Source organism: Ahaetulla prasina, chromosome 2, assembly GCF_028640845.1.
Source record: "Ahaetulla prasina isolate Xishuangbanna chromosome 2, ASM2864084v1, whole genome shotgun sequence".
Lineage (NCBI taxonomy): Eukaryota > Metazoa > Chordata > Lepidosauria > Squamata > Colubridae > Ahaetulla > Ahaetulla prasina.
In genome coordinates, this window is record NC_080540.1 from 50,417,821 (window position 1) to 50,433,295 (window position 15,475).

At 39.6% G+C, this 15,475-nt stretch overlaps 1 protein-coding gene across 1 annotated transcript in view; it reads left to right on the forward strand.

The window, feature by feature from the left end:
- Nucleotides 1-15,475, forward strand: part of ITPR1 (inositol 1,4,5-trisphosphate receptor type 1) — a 309,457-nt gene that overhangs the window by 231,006 nt on the left and 62,976 nt on the right. Inside the window, exons 41-44 of the mRNA XM_058168445.1 lie at nt 8,393-8,573; nt 10,851-11,107; nt 13,626-13,826; nt 14,595-14,705. Of these exons, the coding sequence (XP_058024428.1) occupies nt 8,393-8,573; nt 10,851-11,107; nt 13,626-13,826; nt 14,595-14,705 (750 nt within the window). The remainder of the gene's footprint in view (nt 1-8,392; nt 8,574-10,850; nt 11,108-13,625; nt 13,827-14,594; nt 14,706-15,475) is intronic.

Sequence of the window (15,475 nt, forward strand, 5' to 3'; positions counted from 1 at the left end):
GCCAGTAAAATGTCCTTGTTCTCACACCCACATACGCATCCTTCATTCAGGAAGGAAGTAGGATGTGTGTGTCTCTCTCTCACTCCTGTACCAATAATGTGTGGTTTAAAGGCTCACTATACTTTTGTGGGTGTGTGTTTGCTGCAGCTGTGTTAAATGTGTGAAGAAAGTGGTATTTTTTAAAAATATATTGAAATTGTAGTCCCACGACTCCCACAGACCCAGAATCATCTGCTTGTTCTGCTACATTTTTAATCAATGCAAGAAAAAAAAAGCAAAACTTGTGATATTACCTGTAATTTTTGCACATTAACCCACCCTTTGCTCACTTGAAATCTTCTTCCTTTTTCTGTTGCTTTCTATCCTTGCCCTGGATGTTTGTCCCTAATATAAAGCTGGCGGCTAATTAGCATTTTGGGCTGCAGAGACTCATCTCATGCAAGACTTTTTCAGAAATCAATGGTAGCCATGGCCCGCTTGACAGTGTAGATTGCTCCCAATGGAAGAAAACTAGTAACTCTGGCCTCAGTTTGGAGGATTGATTTGTCACAGAATCACTAATTCTGGACTGTATGTTAAAATTACAGTCTCTAATTATGGCTAATCTACTGGTGCTTCTGGTTATTTTAAAATCAGAATGTAGTCCCTTGTCGTAAGGAACAAAAGAGAGATCCCTTACCAGACGTCTTGCTAGCTGTAAAAGCTGCCTTGCCCTAATCCAGGAGTGTCAAACTCGATTTCATTGAAGGCCACATCAGGGTTGTGTTTGACCTCGGGGATGGGTGTCGCCAGGATGGACGTGGCCAGCTTGATGTCACTCGTGTTGGGGCATTTGTGGTGGCCCAAGTGCTCTGCCAGTAAAAATGAGTTCCCAAGCTCTGTTTTCAGCAGCTATGGCCTTCTGCCAGTGAAAATGGAGTTGGCGGGCCCACGCATGAGGGCAGCAGGAGGCAGAGGCACTGCAGGCTGACCCTTTGCTGTTTCTAGGGTGGCCAGATTTAACCACCCCTGGCCACCAGGCCTTGAATTTGATACCCCTGCCCTAATCCATTTCTATGCATAGGATAGTAATAGTTTCACTTAGTTATGGTACTTCATCAACAGAAGTGGCCAATAGACAGTTTCAGGACAAGAGAAAGGTTGTCTAATGAACATCCAAAATGTTTTTGTTGGCTCTGCCGTTCTTAGTCTAATATTTGATTGTAAGTGTAAAGACAAGTTTACCTTCACTAAAAGTTAGGAAGCTAAATAGATCCTAATGAAGGTGACTTTGAGCCAGTCGCTCTCTCTCATCCCAACTTGCCTCACGGGTTGTTGTTGTTGTAAGAAAAATAGGAGGAAGGAAGAGTATTAGATATGTTCATTTCCTTGAGTTGTTTATAATAAATAATAAAGGTGGAATATAAAATTAAGTTGGGTTGACAAAATCAGAAATGAGGAGGTGATAAGCTGCCTGGGAAAGCCAAGGAAAATTACCAAAATCCTGAAAAAGCGAAAGTTAGAATACTTTGGACATGTGATGCGACACCCAGAAAAATCCTCAGAGGAAAGATTGAAGGCAAACGAGGTCCAGGCAGAAGAAGAAGAATATCATGGCTTCAAAATCTAAGGGATTGGTTTGGACAAAACTCAACAGCACTTTTTTGTGCGGCTATTGATAAAAATAGGATCGCTGACATGATCGCCAACGTCCAATGATGGATATGGCATAAGAAGAAGAGGAGGAGGAGGAGGAAGAGGAAAAGGAAAAATACATTCAAAGTGGCTGGCTAAAAGTCACCCAAAATGCTAATCTTCTGTGGCAGAACTGTCTAAGTTCTTCCAAGCTGAGAGGGTTTCTTTTCTTCAGTTCTTACCATTGCCCTCATCCTGTGTTGTATGTGATAAACCAGCCTTTAAATATTTATCTATGAAAAATACATTTTCAAAATTCTTACTTCATGTAAGAAGTCTGGTTTTCTGCTTCAGCAGTATTACTGTAAGTGATTTGCATTCTTGGTATGTTCTTGTATTTTTCTGTAGAAGTGGCATCTGCTGAAATGATGCTGCTCTGATCACATGGAGCTGGAAAGATCTAATATTGTAATCTACAGCAGGGTCTCCAACCTTGGTCCCTTTAAGACTTGTGAACTTCAACTCCCAGAGTTCCTCAGCCAGCTTTGCTGGCTGAGGGACTCTGGGAGTTGAAGTCCACAAGTCTTAAAGGGACCAAAGTTGGAGACCCCTGATCTACAGTACTTCACTGCTATCTTACTATCAATTATTGGCTCAACCATAGCTGATATAAATTCAAGCTTTTGAAATAAGATTCATTTGGCATGATCTGTTTTTGAAAAACAGAGAACAGAAAAACAGCTTTGGAAGGGACCTTGGAGGTCTTCTAGTCCAACCCCTGTTCAGGGAGGAAGCTTTATACCATTTCAGACAAATGATTGTCCAGTGTCTTCTTAAAAACTTCCAGTGTTGGAGCATTCACAACTTCTGGAGGCAAGTTGTTCCACTGATCAATTGTTTTCACTCTTAGGAAAATTCTTCTTAGTTCTAGGTTGCTTCTCCTTGATTAGTTTCCACCTGTTGCTTCTTGTTCTACCCTCAGGTGCTTTGGAGAATAGCTTGACTCCCTCTTCTTTGTGGCAGCCTTTCAAATATTGGAACCAGCCAGCATGTCACCCCTAGCCCTTCTTTTCATCAAACTTGACATACTTTTCAGCAACATGAGGCTCTTTAATTACTTTTGAAATACGAAAAAGGATCAGACATTTTTAAAGTTCCTTTAATCCCCCCTTTATTATGTTTTATAAATAACCCAGGGCAGAAAACATATGCCTTCGTCCTCCTATCTTTCCCACAACATCAGCTATGTGAGGTGAATTGGGATGAGACTGAAGTCACCCAACTTTTATGCCCAAGGCAGGGCTAGAACTCACAGTCTCCTGGTTTCTAGCCTGGCCTCTTAACTGCTAGACCAGGAGGCTCCAAATTTGGCAACTTTAAGACTTGTGGACTTCAACTTCTGGAATTCCCCAGCCAGAATGGTTTGGAGACTCCTGCACTAGACCAATATGTTAGTATTGCAAAGGTCATAGAATCATCACATCCAAAAAAGGATAAATGTTTAGCAAAGTATATTTCTTACCTTTTAGAATCAAGGCAAAAATTACACTTCCATTTGGATTTTTTCCCCCCCACTGCAAATGAATGCTTTCCATAAAGATAATTCTTTTCTCAGGCATTTAAATAAATAAATAAATTCTATGGAAATATATAGGCTAGAATTCTATAGCTTATACAGAATTCTGGCCACAGACCTGCAATGTCAGGTTAAGTAAATGCTCGGTCACTCATGCCCTTGTCACGGTCACTCATGCCCTTGTCACCTCCCGCTTGGACTATTGCAATGCTTTCTACATGGGGCTGCCCTTGAAGTGCACCCGGAGGCTGCAGCTAGTTCAGAATGCAGCTGCGCGGGTAATAGTGGGAGCGACTCGTTGCTCCCATGTAACACCAATCCTGCGCAGCTTGCACTGGCTTCCTGTGGTCTTTCGGGTGCGCTTCAAGATTTTGGTTACCACCTTTAAAGCGCTCCATGGCTTAGGACCCGGGTACTTACGGGACTGCCTGCTGTTACTTTTTGCCTCCCACCGACCCGTACGCTCACACAGAGAGGGCCTTCTCAGGGTGCCGTCCGCCAAGCAATGCCGGCTGGCGGCCCCCAGGGGAAGGGCCTTCTCTGTTGGAGCTCCTACGCTCTGGAATGAACTTCCCCCTGGTTTACGTCAAGTGCCTGATCTTCGGACCTTCGCCGTGAGCTGAAAACGCACCTATTTATTCAAGCGGGACTGGATTGATATTTTATTGGGTTATTTATGTCTTATGATTTTAAATGGTTTTAAAAATTTTGGCCACGTTATAATATTTCTTTTTAACTTCTTTTTAATGTTTATACATTGTATTTTTACTAGGCTGTACACCGCCCTGAGTCCTTCGGGAGAAGGGCGGTATAAAAATTGAAAAAAAAAAAAAAGTAGGGAGTTTCTGATTACTAAATTTGAGTGAAAGCCAAATTTCTTTATGCAAATTTTCATATTTCCTGTTGTCTAAGTTAGGACTATAAATAAATAATTACAACTACAGCACAAACTTAGGTAATCCTATTTGAGGTAAATATTTCCAATACATATGATAAATGCAAAAATTCACAAATATGAGCAAAATCTAATATGAACAAAACCATCCTTAAGGCATCATTAATTCAGCTTTTTGTTCTAGTAGGTCAGCTGCATTGCTATATCACTTATAGTTTCATGCTAAGTTTCTACCATTTAAACAGCAGTTCTCTGGTATACTGTGGAATTAAAACAGTGAGACATGCAAACCAGTGGTTGGTTGCGCCCAGTTCGGACTGGTTCTATAGAACTGGTAGTAAAACCGTCGGGAGGCTCCGCCCACTGACCCAAATTTCATCATAGGTGATCTGCGCATGCACGATCCCGTTGCGAATTGGTAGTAAAGGTAAGTAGAACTGCTATTCACTTTGAGGTTGGTTTATCTGTGGATGGGCTTATTTTGTACGAAAATATGTACAACATATACATATTGTATATATGCTGATAAGACCATCTGCAGATAAGTCAACCCAATTTGGGGGATATATTTTGGCAACTAAAATTCTTGGCTTATCTGTGATATATACAGTATTCAGAAATCTATTGAGTATCAAAAATAAATATAGTCTGGGAATATGAGTGTGCTTAAACTGAATTCTGATTTTGTGATGCCCAGCACTTATGAAATATTCCTAACAGCTTGTAGCACATCATACTAAATGATCTGACTGTGAATGTTGCCCATTACATGAGATATGCTAAAGCTTTCAGAAGGAAAGAGAGGCATGTGACAGTGTGATCATGACAAAAAAGAAACCTGGATGAAAGCAGTTCCCAGGCACAAGAATAAATGGAGGAGGAGAAGAGAGAATTCCTAGTATGGATTATTATTATTATTTGTTTAGTGTATGATATATCATACATGGACTAACAATATAGATATAGATATAGATTTTAACATTTCATCTAGATTAGTAGAACCCAATAAAATATAAATGTTAAAAAGATCCAACGCTCAATATCAATGTCTAGACCAAGGGTAGTCAACCTTTTTATACGTACCGTCTACTTTTGTATCTCTGTTAGTAGTAAAATTTTCTAACCGCCCACCGGTTCCACAGTAATGCGCCATGTATCTGCATCTGTACATGCCTCTCGTGCATCATGGATTGGGTTTGGTGGGGGGCAGCTACCAGTTCTGCTTGTCTGCTACAGCTGGGTGGTGTGGGGGGAGATGCGTGAGCTATTCTGGGACGAGGCTCTTTTGTTTGGGGATGCACTATAGCGCCATTTAGTTTCACGTACGTAAAGTGAACTAAACTTATCCCCAGGCAATACAAATAGTATATTTTCAGAAATTTAAATTGTCACAGGAAATTTTATGAAAACCTAATGAAAATGTTTTTAAATAATGCTATGATTTTTTTTAAAAAAGTCAAATTAAAAAAAAGGAAAGTGCTTCAGTATCAGACAAAACCCCTACTGCCCACCATGAAAGCTCCGGTAGGGACCAGGTTAACTACCACTGGTCTAGACCATCTAACCATTGAAGTGCAACATCATTTATCTTAAAAAAAATAACCAGATATTGGAATGGTATATACCCTCAGCTTACAGCCGGTTACCATATGATCTAGAGTTTGATGTGGGACCACACCATCACCCTGAGGCAGTGGTGGGGTTTCAAAATTTTTTACTACCGGTTCTGTGGGTGTGGCATGGCTTGGTGGGTGTGGCATGGCTTGGTGGACGTGGAGAAGGAGATTACAGGAGAAGGATACTGTAAAATATCCATTTCTTCCTCACTCCCTGGAAAGGTTACTGCAAAATCCCCATTTCCTCCAGATCAGCTGGGACTTTGGAGGCAGAGAATAGATGGGGGTGGGACCAGTCAGAATTTTTACTACCGGTTCTCCAAACTACTCAAAATTTCTGCTACCGGTTCTCCAGAACTGGTCAGAACCTACTGAAACCCACCTCTGCCCTGGGGGGAGGATACTGTGCCCCATTTATACAGAAAGTCCTGGCAGATGCCATGTGAGATGCAAATCCTATTCAAGATTGTCCATTGCTAATGTAGTTCAAAGCCTGGTACCTTTTTTGTGGGGTCATTTATATATTTTTCTATAACTGGGCATTCAGGGTCCCGTTTGGCTTTCCATTGGGATTTGGTGGTAAAGTTGTTGGGCAAATGTTGTGCCAGGGAAGGCTTCCTGAAGAGGATTGTGTAATACTGGTAAAGGAAAGAGAGATAAGAGCTATGGTACTCACATATGTGGCTGAAGTGAAATGGGATGGCAGGTTAGCTACCTACATGATCTGGCTTTAGAGTAGACCATTTCAAGATGCAGCAACTAGAGAAGAGCAGTTCAGTACATGTGATTTGTGTCATAGTAGAACTGATTGCAACATTATCCACAGAAGAATGCTAACTTTGTAATTCTCTGCATAAGGTGACCTACTTGCTCCTTTTCTGATTTGTGTAATTATATCCTTGGTTGTCAGGTGCTTTCAACCATATGGCCTCTGCTCAGTTCTTTGCAGAGGTATTTGAAAGTAGTGTTACTTCTCGGCATTACAAGTCACATACACCAAATGAATCTATCTGTCTTTCTTACGATTTATTTACCCACACGATATGTGTGTACACACACACACACACACACACACACACACACACACATTTCATATAGGCTAATTGCAGCAACAGACGAAAGTGTTTTAATATTCTTTTGAAGTTATTTGTTATGATCAGCATATGCAATGTAGTGCACACCTTTGCTTTTATGTCTTGAATCCTTTGGGGTGCAGCAGGTCTACATGTTACATAATAGAAGAGATGGTCAACCTATTTTCCAAAACACCCAGAGGGCAAGGCAAGAAACAATGGATGGAAACTAATCAAGTAGAGAAGCAACCTGGAATTAAGGAGAAATTTCCCAACTGTGAGAACAATTAACCAGTGGAATGGCTCCCTTCAGAAGTTGTGGGTACTGCATCTCTGGAGGCTTTTAAGAGGAGACTGGGCAGCCACTTGTCTGGAATGGTATAAGGCAAGAGTGTCAAACTCACATTGTCATGGCAGCATCACGTGACATATCGAGACTTTTTCCCCCTTTGCTAAACTGGGCGTGGGCGTGGCCAGTGCGTGACGCATCCGGCCTATGGATCGGGAGTTTGACAGCCCTGGTATAAGGTTTCCTGCTTGTGTAGGGGGGTTGGACTAGAAGACCTCCAAGGTTCCTTCCAACTCTGTTATTCTGTTACTCTTGTTATTTTGCTATTCTGTTAGGGCATGATATTGTACGCTTAACAGCGTATAGCTGCAATAGTTGCAGGTAGCTGTATGATGCATGTGACTGACTCATTCACAGATTCTGTTTTACTGAATACTTCAATGAACATTTGAGATATATGTAAGTCTTCCCACAAATAGGTTGTATGTTAAGGCAGCAACCTTGTAACACTTATTTAGGAGTAAGTCTTACTGAACTCGGTAGCACCTATGGTATATATGAGTTTATTATTTATTTTATTTATTAATCAAATTTCTAGACCGCCCTTCTCCCGAAGGACTCAGGGCGGTGTACAGCCATATTAAAATACATAGATAGACAATGAATTTAAAATAAATTTTAAAATGAAATATTTAGCCGGCCAATTGAACTAAAAATAATAAAACCAATTAAAATCAGTATAAAATTTAAAATTTAAAATTTAAAAGCTAAAAATCTAATCCAGTTATATTTACAAGATTGCATTGTCATATCAATTATGAAGAGTGACATGCTTATGAGCAAAGTTTGTAATCATCTTCAAATGTCTATAAAAATAGACTTGAATGGAAATAGGAAAAACTATTCAGCAATGGAACAGGAAGTTTTGGAAGATGGTGGTGTCATATATTCTATGTGTGTCTTATATTTGCCCATATCCCAGTTTTCAGCAGTTATAAATATATGATCCTATGTAAACTTTTTTTTTATAAATGGCAAACCACATTGAGGAGAAACTATTCCATAGTGACTGCTTTTTTTGAACTTGTTCCGCTCTTACTTCCGAATTAGCAGTTGTGGATAGTTGGATCATAATTCTGCGTTGGCTGTGAGGTTACAATTGTTTATCTTTAACAGTATTTATTTAGTAATACTGCAGTAGTTCAGTCAATGATTGTGGAGCTCATAAAGAATGCATTTAGTTTTTTTGAAAATGTATGCCTTTGATATTAAAAATATTTCATTTTTATTTTTAAACTATCAGTTTCCTGGGCTTTTATTTTGCTACAGCACTCCTTTTTTTGTCGCTTAATGGAAGATAAGAAATCAGAAAAATTCTTCAAAGTTTTTTATGATCGCATGAAAGTTGCTCAGCAAGAAATCAAGGCCACAGTCTCAGTTAACACTAGTGATTTAGGAAATAAAAAGAAAGATGATGACTCCGACAGAGATGTGCCAGCCAGGAAGAGAGGTAAGGTTTCAGAGCTACTGTAGACTATGCCCAACTGAAAGTAAGTAATTCATCATGTGATTAAATATTTTATTGATCCCTTGATTCTGGTTCACAGCAAGGAAAAGAGTGCTATCCTGCCATGACATCATCTTCTTTCCTCAATCTTTTGGGAAATGGCAATTACTGAAATGGTGACAGGTATTCTCAATATTAGTACTCCAGCCAGCTTGATGAGTTGCTTCATGTTTTCACATAACATTCTTTGCTCTGCAGGCAGTAGGATCTAGAATTCTGTAATTAAAAGCAGACTTTCTCAATTCAATTTAAAGATGAATTAGATTGTTTTTTTTTCAAATCACTTCCTGGTTGGAAAGATTAGCTGGTGACATCACCATTCTCTGGGAGTGGGGGAGGAGAGACACGGCACCCAGTTGGGGATTCCTTTCATATCCCCAGCAGTAGCTGGAGCAAAAGAAAAGAGCTCATCCCAAGTGCAGACTTTGCTAATCTCCAGCCCAATATCCTAACCACAAAAGCCACTATGCTTCTATGAATTAAGATGCACTTTCAGAATTAAATCTTAAACTTCTCTATCACTTGGTGCACTGTTCTGACATGCAAATATGATGGATCAGTACATATTGCCAATAAGGATGAAATAAAAGAGATTGTTCCTAATATTTAATAGTTATTGCATTAGGAAGTTGTTCCTAACATTTGTATACTAGGTAGTTTCTATTAAAAAGGTAAAGGTTCCCTTCGCACATACGTGCTAGTTGTTGCCGACTCTAGGGGGCGGTGCTCATCTCCATTTCAAAGCCAAAGAGCCAGCGTTATCCGAAGACATCTCCACGGTCATGTGGCTGGCATGACTCAACGTCAAAGGCGCACAGAACGCTGTTACCTTCCACCAAAGGTGGTCCCTATTTTTTCTACTTGCATTTTTACGTGCTTTTGAAACTGCTAGGTTGGCAGAAGCTGGGACAAGTAACGTTACACAGCAGCACTAGGGATTCAAGGGTATATATTTACATATATTTATTGCCCAGCAGGACATGCCCAGGTTTCCCTGAGTATTTTTTTTGTTGTTTACATTTATACCCCGCCCTTCTCCGAAGACTCAGGGCGGCTTACAATGTATAAGGCAATAGTCTCATTCTATTTGTATATTTTTACAAAGTCAACTTATTGCCCCCCCAACAATCTGGGTCCTCATTTTACCTACCTTATAAAGGATGGAAGGCTGAGTCAATCTTGGGCCGGGCTCGAACCTGCAGTAATTGCAGGCTTTGTGTTCTTAATAACAGGCCTTACCAGCCTGAGCTAAACCGGCCCCTAGGTTTCATAGGATTTTTGTCAATATGTTCCTGTGTATGCTATTTTGGAGAATTCTTCCTCATAAATAGTTAAGATATCAGTGGGGGGCCAAGGAGGCATGGTTGCCTCTTCTTTTGATAACTTGAATCCTTGTCCAAGCAGAGTATGGATTTTTATTCATTAAGCAACAAAAATGACAGCATGAGAATAAGCTGCAACCCCAGTTAGTCATATTTAAAATGGTGATTGCTGTTTCCAGCATTTATCCCACTTGATTGCAGGATCTGCATTGTTTTTTTCACTGAAGTTGCTTTTGTTGACATAACAGAGGCGTTTTTTCAGCTGCCATTTAGGGCTAAGAGGAAGTAATTGACCTGGGGTCATCTAGCTAGCTCCCATGTTCCAGGGAAATCTAGAACCTGGGTCTCCCTGGCACTAGTCTAGCACCCTAACCGTGATCCGTAATGTCTGTTGCTTTGTCATGTGTAAACTATGCTCATTTGAATCAGTGGCAGTCTCGAGTTTCATTAAATCTGAGCAGTCTGCTCTAATCATGATGGAATCTGGATCCAATCCAATATACTGAAGTGTAAAAGGAGGAGGAATTTCTGTTGATCCAAAGGAATTATACTATACTTTCAGTGAATGCAGAGAAAAGTAGGACTTGATAGTGTTTCACTTACTAGGTGTTCAGTGGCAGTCTCTAGACCCCTGCCAGCAAATCAATAACTAAGCAGCATTTACTAAAACTTTTAATGACTGCATTTATGTTTATTTAATCTAATTTTTGAGGCTATTTCTGTGTATTGCTAAGAAATGAGATGAATCAGGCTGGCTTGTTAAGCTCATTATACTAACCTAAATACTTTTACTACAAAAAGGCAAAATGCTGAATGGCAGATATATGAAGTTTTCTGGAAATGGTAAAGGGGACTGTTATTGTTATTTGCTAATGGGATTTGTCATTATGCATTATAGCATTAAGGGAACCCCTGACCCAAATAACAGAGGAAGTGAGAGATCAATTGGTTGAGGCCTCCACCGCTACAAGGAAAGCATTTAACACCTATCGAAGAGAAGCCGATCCCGATGATCATTATTCTGCTGTAGAAGGAGCACAGTCGGTGGCAGATAAAAACAAAGATGAGCTGGAGATGAGTCCTGTCATCACAATAATGCAGCCAATCTTACGGTTTTTGCAGTTGCTGTGTGAAAACCACAACCGGGATTTGCAGGTACATAAACTATAAAACATACTCATGACCCCCAGTGTGTCTGGCAACACATTACTTGGCCTGATCTGAATGTTTAATGTTTCTAATTAGCAAGTTGAGAAGCTAGCATGTTGTCAAACCCAGCACCAGCCTCAAACCTCATCTTTATTTGGGAGGATGGATGAATGAATGGATAGACTGAAATAATCAAGATACTGTAGGAGGTGAAGAAGGAGGGAAAATATTCTCACTGGTTTAACTACTAGTAAACAAGCGCTTTGGGATTAACAAAACACTCCAGAGCAACCATACTGTAGGAACATCCATAGCATGCTCTCAAAAGTGCCTAGCAACCCAGAAAGTGGGAGCCCCTGAGGTACCTAAGAACACGTCTAAAAATTCTGTCTTCTCAAAAGAGAGTTGGATTACTTAAACTGAGAACAAGGGATAATTTGTTAGTTTTTTCCTTCAGCAGAAGAAATTTGGTTTCCTGAGGCAAAACCAATGGTGCTTTCCTTCTCTGTCATGATCAGGACTGTAAGAAGCCTTACTGCTTCACTCAGACCACTGTTCTTGCTTTTATTCATCCCCTCAGTTTTCCCTTTCCCTGCCTCTGATGCCTTGCTGTGTGGAACCTCTGATTCTAACACATATGGTTACGTTATGAACCGGAAAGCCCAACTCACTGAGCAGCAAAAGGATTATCGTACATAATCTGAAACTGAAGTTGTGTGATCATATTTTCTTCTTCTTGGTTCCCTTGTGGGCATGTGTAAGCTAATAGAGGCTGCAAAATAGGGCAGGAAGTGCAAACATCTGCAGCCTATAACTTGCCCACCTCAGGGATAAGAGTATTTCATCTTAGACCTAAACTATTGTACGCGAGATTATTTGGATTTTTGCTGTGAAACCCCAAATCAACTGAAAGGCATTTTTATTTTCTTTGATTGTTTCCTGATTATTTATCTTAGGGCTTTTCCATACTGCAGCTTGAAACTGCTTGACACTGGCTATAAACTGGCTAGAAGTGTTCAAGAAACTCCCTTTATAGACTTCAACTTCTTATTTACAGAATAGCTCTGGTCTCTTTTGTCTTGACTTTGTTTACTACAGCCCCAAACTGTGAACTCTCCTGCTTCTTTATCCTTCCCATCTATCCTGGAAAAGCAAACTCCAGTTATTTTCCTTTCTGTGACTGAGTATTTGGGGAAAGTGGTTTCTATTGATTAATCTTTTCAATGGGTCCATTGAGTCCCACTCATATTTAACAACTTCCCACAGTAGTAGAGCAGTAGGGAAAAAGAAACACCACAATTTTTACCACTTTCTCTATCAATTGGATTAGAAGAAGAAACAGGCAGAACAGCTGAATCCCTGACTATACCAGAGAACTCATAAGGATTTCAGTTGTTCAATAATCCACCAATGAAATCTTTAAAAAAAAGAACACCTTCCATTGATTAACTTTATACATACATCTGAAGAGAAACTAGAGTATCCAATTTGTATAGTTATTTCATGCTTATGCTTATATATAATATAATTATTCCATGCTCATGCTTATAAACACTGTTGTGACAAATAAAATAAATAAAATTAAAAAAAAAGTACTTTGCACCTAGTAGTTGAAGAAAAATATTGCCATTTGCAAATTTTAACACATTTTTGGGAAATATTATCTGGCTGAACCCAATGTTATTTTCTTCAAACTGTCCTAAATTTGGGTGGGTGAATGGGTTTCATCTCCCCATCATGCATGGAATAGCAATAGCACTTAGACTTATATACTGCTTCACAGTGCTTTACAGCTCTCTCTAAGCAGTTTATAGAGTCAGCATATTGACCCCCAACAATCTGGGCCCTCATTTTACCCACCTGGGAAGGATGGAAGGCTGAGTCAACCTTGAGCTGGTGAGATTTGAACTGCCAAATTGCAAGCAGCCGGCAGGCAGCAGAAGTAGCCTGCAGTGCTGCACTCTAACCACTGTGCCACCTCAGCTCTCGAAAACAATGGAAAGCAAAAAGAAGTGTTCTCTTTTGTTTCAGCTTCTCTCCTAAAAGAGAGCAAATGAACAGAAGAAGTTCAATGGATCGATGATTTGTCACATACTCTTTCAGGAATACTGACAAAGATGCCACCAATGTGGCAAAGATGATTTAGCAAGCATCAGAGAAAAAAAGATTGGGGAGGTTCTGATGCCTAGTCCCCCTCATCCCTCCACCCATGTGATGAAAAATATATCCAAGGGACCGTTCAGATCTCTATGCTTCTGCTGTTGATGTATATTGTAAATATGCTTCTCAAAGACCATGCCGCAGCAGAATTTCACTGCTGTGTAGATGGGAAAGTCTACTCATACATACAACAGCATATACAGAGAACTGTTTTGCCACGGGTTGATAGAAAAGTTTTTCCGGTACAGTTGCAAGCAGATACTATTGAATTTGAAAAATTATGAGACTAAACTGTTTTTATGTTTAAGAAAATGAATATCAAGACTTTTTTTCCTTTCTCTGTTATTGTTGTGTCCATCTCTAGAACTTCCTGCGTTGCCAAAACAACAAGACTAATTACAACCTAGTATGTGAGACATTACAGTTTTTAGACTGTATTTGTGGAAGCACAACTGGAGGACTTGGACTGCTTGGGCTATATATTAATGAGAAAAATGTAGCATTGATCAACCAGACTCTAGAAAGTTTGACAGAGTACTGCCAGGGACCATGTCATGAAAATCAGGTATTGTAGTTTTGGCAAATGGGAGATATGGTTGGCTTGATGCAAATTGAGAGGCTGACTTGGAACACTGAGAATTCCCATTAATATTTTGGAATGTTTAAGTTTCAATTTGTAGTGTTAAGAAAAGAAACATGCATGTGATTTTATGGGTGCTTAGTATGACCAGATTAACCCATAATTATTTTATTGTACATAATCATACACATATGTTCATGCACATATTGACATTTACAATAATTATTTAGAAATGTTACTATAATACCATTACATATACTGAATTGTGACTCAGATGTTTGTTTTGTTGAAATTCCCTGGTCTTTCTCCAGTAATATTTCAAACTACATTCTTCTCTGTTCTATGGTAAAGAGTGATTTCAAATAAATCTGTAATTACATTTATATTACATCTTAACTAAGCCAACAGTTTCCAAACTATTGCAAAAACTGTGGAAAGCAACCCCCCAAAAATCCAAATGCTCTAATAAAAATGTGAGAACAAAATTTTAAGATATGAAAGGAAAATTAATCGTCCCAGTTCTTCAACAGTAAATCAACAGAAAAGAAGAAGTCATTAATTATGTAGTCTCCTTTTCTTCCAACTGTTCTTTCTATAATAATATATATGGGAAAATAATTATAAATATTAATCCAGTGGGTGGGAGATGGGAAGAACTTCCCCTCCTAATTTTGACCTGTGGGGTGCTTTTTTATAAAATAATCATAGTATATATTGTTGTTATCTTTTTCCACTACTTCGCTCCTTATGCAGAACTGCATTGCTACTCATGAATCCAATGGTATTGATATAATTACAGCATTAATTCTCAATGATATCAACCCCCTGGGGAAAAAGAGGATGGATCTTGTATTAGAACTGAAGGTAAGTAGCTACTTTAACAATGAAAATGATCAAGTGAAAACAAACATTTATGCTCAAGATGGTTGTGCAAACTCTCAGAAATGCACTGAATGTCTTAGACAAGGTAGCACGTAGAGGAATTAAGTTTGAATAAGACTTAAACTGCACTAAATAAATTAAACATGACCTAATGTAGGAGGGACGCGGTGGCTCAGGGGCTGGGATGTTGAGCTTGTCGATCGAAAGGTTGGCAGCTCAGCTGTTCGAATCCCTAGTGCTGCCGTGTAACAGGGTGAGCTCACGTTACTTGTCCCAGCTTCTGCCAACCTAGCAGTTTCGAAAGCACATAAAAATGCAAGTAGAAAAAATAGGGACCACCTTTGGTGGGAAGGTAACAGCATTCCGTGCACCTTTGGCGTTGAGTCATGCCGGCCACATGATCATGGAGACGTTTTCGGACAGCGCTGGCTCTTCAGCTTTGAAACAGACATGAGCACCGTCCCCTAGAGTTGGCAACGACTAGCACGTATGTGCGAGGGGAACCTTTACCGTTACCTTTAATGTAAATTTGAAAGAATGCAGCTTAATTCATTTCGTGTATGTTTAATTAAGTATTAAAATACAGTCTCCAATTTATGAAATTGAAGGAACCAGGATAGTCATCACAACATAGGTCATGATTCACCTTGTACCTGCTTACAGGCAAAGACTTAAAGCCATAAAACCAATAATTAAATCAGTGAAAACCTGGACGGAGGAATCAGAATTAAAGCTACAGGCATGTTTTGACT